Source organism: Thunnus maccoyii, chromosome 5 (assembly GCF_910596095.1).
Source record: "Thunnus maccoyii chromosome 5, fThuMac1.1, whole genome shotgun sequence".
Classification (NCBI taxonomy): domain Eukaryota; kingdom Metazoa; phylum Chordata; class Actinopteri; order Scombriformes; family Scombridae; genus Thunnus; species Thunnus maccoyii.
The window spans coordinates 153868-157500 of record NC_056537.1 but is presented as its reverse complement, the minus strand read 5'-3'; the positions used below and the strand labels follow the sequence as shown (position 1 = coordinate 157500).

General features: G+C 42.7%; 1 protein-coding gene across 1 annotated transcript in view; it reads left to right on the top strand.

Moving 5' to 3' along the window:
* LOC121897818 (iroquois-class homeodomain protein IRX-5-like) overlaps nucleotides 1–2137 on the top strand; it is a 2959-nt gene extending 822 nt beyond the window's left edge. Inside the window, exons 2-3 of the mRNA XM_042412541.1 lie at nucleotides 375–756; nucleotides 1528–2137. Coding sequence (XP_042268475.1) covers nucleotides 375–756; nucleotides 1528–2108 — 963 coding nt within the window. The 3' untranslated portion in view covers nucleotides 2109–2137. The remainder of the gene's footprint in view (nucleotides 1–374; nucleotides 757–1527) is intronic.
* The last annotated feature ends 1496 nt before the right edge of the window (nucleotides 2138–3633 follow it).

Sequence of the window (3633 nt, the reverse complement as noted above, 5' to 3'; positions counted from 1 at the left end):
TTCCAACAGAAGCTGCAATAATCCTGTTTGTGTGTAAATGAACCGAGATGACTGGTGTTATTCTGGATTATATAATTATTTGTAATCTGGTTAATCTGGATTATTATTTTGATGCAAACAGTTTGTTTTCTTACTTTAACCTTAATTTAACCTTAATTTAACGCAGCGAGTCTCATTAAGATTAGAAATCTCCTTTTCAGGGCAGAGCTGCCAAGAAAGCAGCTTCACACACGCGCACGCGCGCACGCACACACACACACACACACACACACACACACACACACACACACACACACACACACACACACACACACACACATATGTGGATTCAGGGGAAACACATGTGAACCGTCTCTGTGTGCTTCCTGGTCCAGAGTCCCGCGTATGACCCGTCCTCCGGATCCTTGGACTACCACCCGTTCGGGGCCCTGGGGCCCTACCCGTACGGGGACCCCGCCTACAGGAAGAACGCCACGCGGGACGCCACGGCGACGCTGAAGGCCTGGCTGCAGGAGCACCGGAAGAACCCGTATCCCACCAAGGGCGAGAAGATCATGCTCGCCATCATCACCAAGATGACGCTCACGCAGGTCTCCACCTGGTTCGCGAACGCGCGCCGCCGCCTGAAGAAGGAGAACAAGATGACCTGGACGCCCCGGAACCGGAGCGAGGACGAGGAGGACGACAACATCGACCTGGAGAGGAACGACGAGGAAGAAGAGCCGATGAAGAGTAACGAGATGAAGGACGAGGCCGGTGAGTTTATAATTATTAGAACTATTGATTATTTTCATCATCGATTCATCTGATTATCATTAATCTATAAATGTCAGAAAATAATGACAAATGAATATATTATTATTATTATTATTATTATTATTATTATTATTATTATTATCAATTTTTATTTTAAACATAAAAAATAAAAAACACATAAAAACAAAAACATAAAATGAAATAAACAATAAACAATAAACAATAAACAAACTCAATAAGCAAATTAAATATCAGGTTTCATCCATAAACTCAAATAAACAATTTATAAACAACAAACCCAGTTTAATGTATCAACTAAATATAATAAGTAAAGATACGTTTATACAATAATAAATATAATCAATAAATATCATGAAATCAGCTTAAAAATATTTAAAACAATAAATTGATGATTAACAAGTTTCAGACAATTTTCTGCAGATTGATTAATCAGTTAATAGCTGCAGCTGTGTGTGTGTTTACATGTTCTTCATCTGATCTGATTGATCTGATTGATCTGATTGATCTGATTGATCTGCTGTGATCTGATTGATCTGATTGATCTGCTGTGATCTGATTGATCTGATTGATCTGCTGTGATCTGATTGATCTGATTGATCTGATTGATCTGCTGTGATCTGATTGATCTGTTGTGATCTGTTGTGATCTGATTGATCTGATTGATCTGATGTGATCTGATTGATCTGCTGTGATCTGATTGATCTGCTGTGATCTGATTGATCTGATTGATCTGATTGATCTGCTCTCCAGCTGGCCGGCGTTCATCTTCGGGGTTAAACGTGTGCGAGCTGATCTTCAGAGAGGACGCCACTGATGCGGACTTTAAAGACTGCGGGGACAGGAGGGGCCCCGCCTCCACAGGGGCCCGTCCTCAGAGCGCTTCAGATGCGGACCGCCCGGCGTCGAAGGAGCACGCCGGCGCCGACCGGGGGCCGACCGCGGCCCCTAAACCCAAACTGTGGTCGCTCGCTGAGATCGCCACGTCGTCGGACAGAAACAGATCCTGCGGTGACTCGTCACAGAGCCCGGGGCCCGGACAGCAGCGGCAGGCCCCGCCCCCCGCCTCCACACCCCGGACCCCTTTCCCCCACGGCGCCGCCCTGCCCCGACATCTTTACTACACCGCCCCCTTCGTCCCCGGATACTCCGGCTTCGGCCCTCTGGGGCCCCTGCACGGCGGCCCCGGCACGGCGACGCATTTAAACGGATTACATCAGACTCTGCTGCAGAGAGCCGAGGCGGCGGCGGCGGCGGCGGCGGCGACAGACTGCAGACGTAGTCACAGCCAGCTGGAGCTGCAGGAGCTGCAGAGAGGCACGGCCAACATTTAGACGCTATTTATTGATCCACTATTTATTGATCCACTATTTATTGATCCACTCGCACACAGAAACAAACATTCAGACGTTTTCTATGTTGATAAGATGAAAACTTTCTACACAACAAGAATCATTAAAATAGTTTTATTACGACGCAACCGACCAGCTTCCATCTTTACCGCCATGATGCTCCTGCAGCCTCACATGAATCTGCTTCGTTTAGAGCTGAAACAGTCAATCAATCAGTTATCAATAAAACAGTTTTATATCTTTATAAATATTTCTGTTGGTCAGATGCTGGAAAACTGTGAAAATAATCTTCAGCTGCAGCTGAGTCTCATTTTTCTTTTGTGTTTTATTTTTAAATTATCATCAATAACATTTGTTTATCGTTCTGGAAGTTCAGGTTGTTGCAGAAGAATCAGACGCTGTGATGTCAGCGACGGCGTCCAGGCCAGCAGGTCGCTCACGTCTTCTTCTCTGAGGAATAAATTGTGTAAATTTCAGATCTGGTTGCTTCTTTTCTGAAGCGGCGGATTCGATCCTGATCCACCTGCAGTCATGAGGAAGAGGAGGAGGAGGATGCTTCATCTGTGAGCAGGCTGCTCCGACCTGCAGAGAAAACTCGACATGTTTACATGTTTACATGTTTACATTCGTTTCTTTGCAGATTTAAAACATGAGATGAGATCATTAAATGCAGCTGTTTAATCCACCTGCAGAATTTCAGCTTCTCAGGAAGTCTGGGAAGAAAAAAACACTTTTGGCTCAATAACAAAGTTTTATTTAATAGTTTAAAGTTTTATAGAATTTTGACCTTAAAAGGCTCTAAAAGCACGTAAATCCCCCCAAAATATAAAACATATGTGGTTTTAAAATATCCAGTTTAGAAGATTTCCATGTTCACGAGTCTGACAGGAGACGTTTTATTTATGAAACGTTTCCTTTGCTGCGTTTATCTGCAGCTGCAGCTGCAACACGTCTGGGAAGGAAAACTGCAACTTTCAGCTCAATAACACAAAGAGACAGAAAGTGAATAATAAGTTAATTTATCGCTCGTCGGTCTGAAAGGAGACGATTTATGATCATATTTATTTTATACTTTTACTGCTCAGTAAAAGTTTGAATTTTACTTGTAATGGAGTATTTTTCCAGTGTGGTGTTACTGCTGATAGAACAACATGTAAGAACATCTGAGGACTGAATCAGACTTTATCAGGACAGTCAGTTATTGACGAGGTATTGATGATTAGATTAAACCAGATGTCTTAAACAGAGTTCCTGATACTTCAGATGTTCATCCAGCAAAGCCGATATTTCACTTTGTAAACTGTTTGTGTGTGTGTGTGTGTGTGATTGGAGATATTGATAAATAATTATTGAGTAACCCTGACACTGATTGGAGGAAACAGAAGTTATTGATTAGTTTAAATGAAGCTCAGCATTGTGAACAATGATTCACACAAGCGGCTTTTAAAAAACTGTGTTTGTGTTATAAAGTGATGAAATATAATAATAATAATATATTTATAGACAT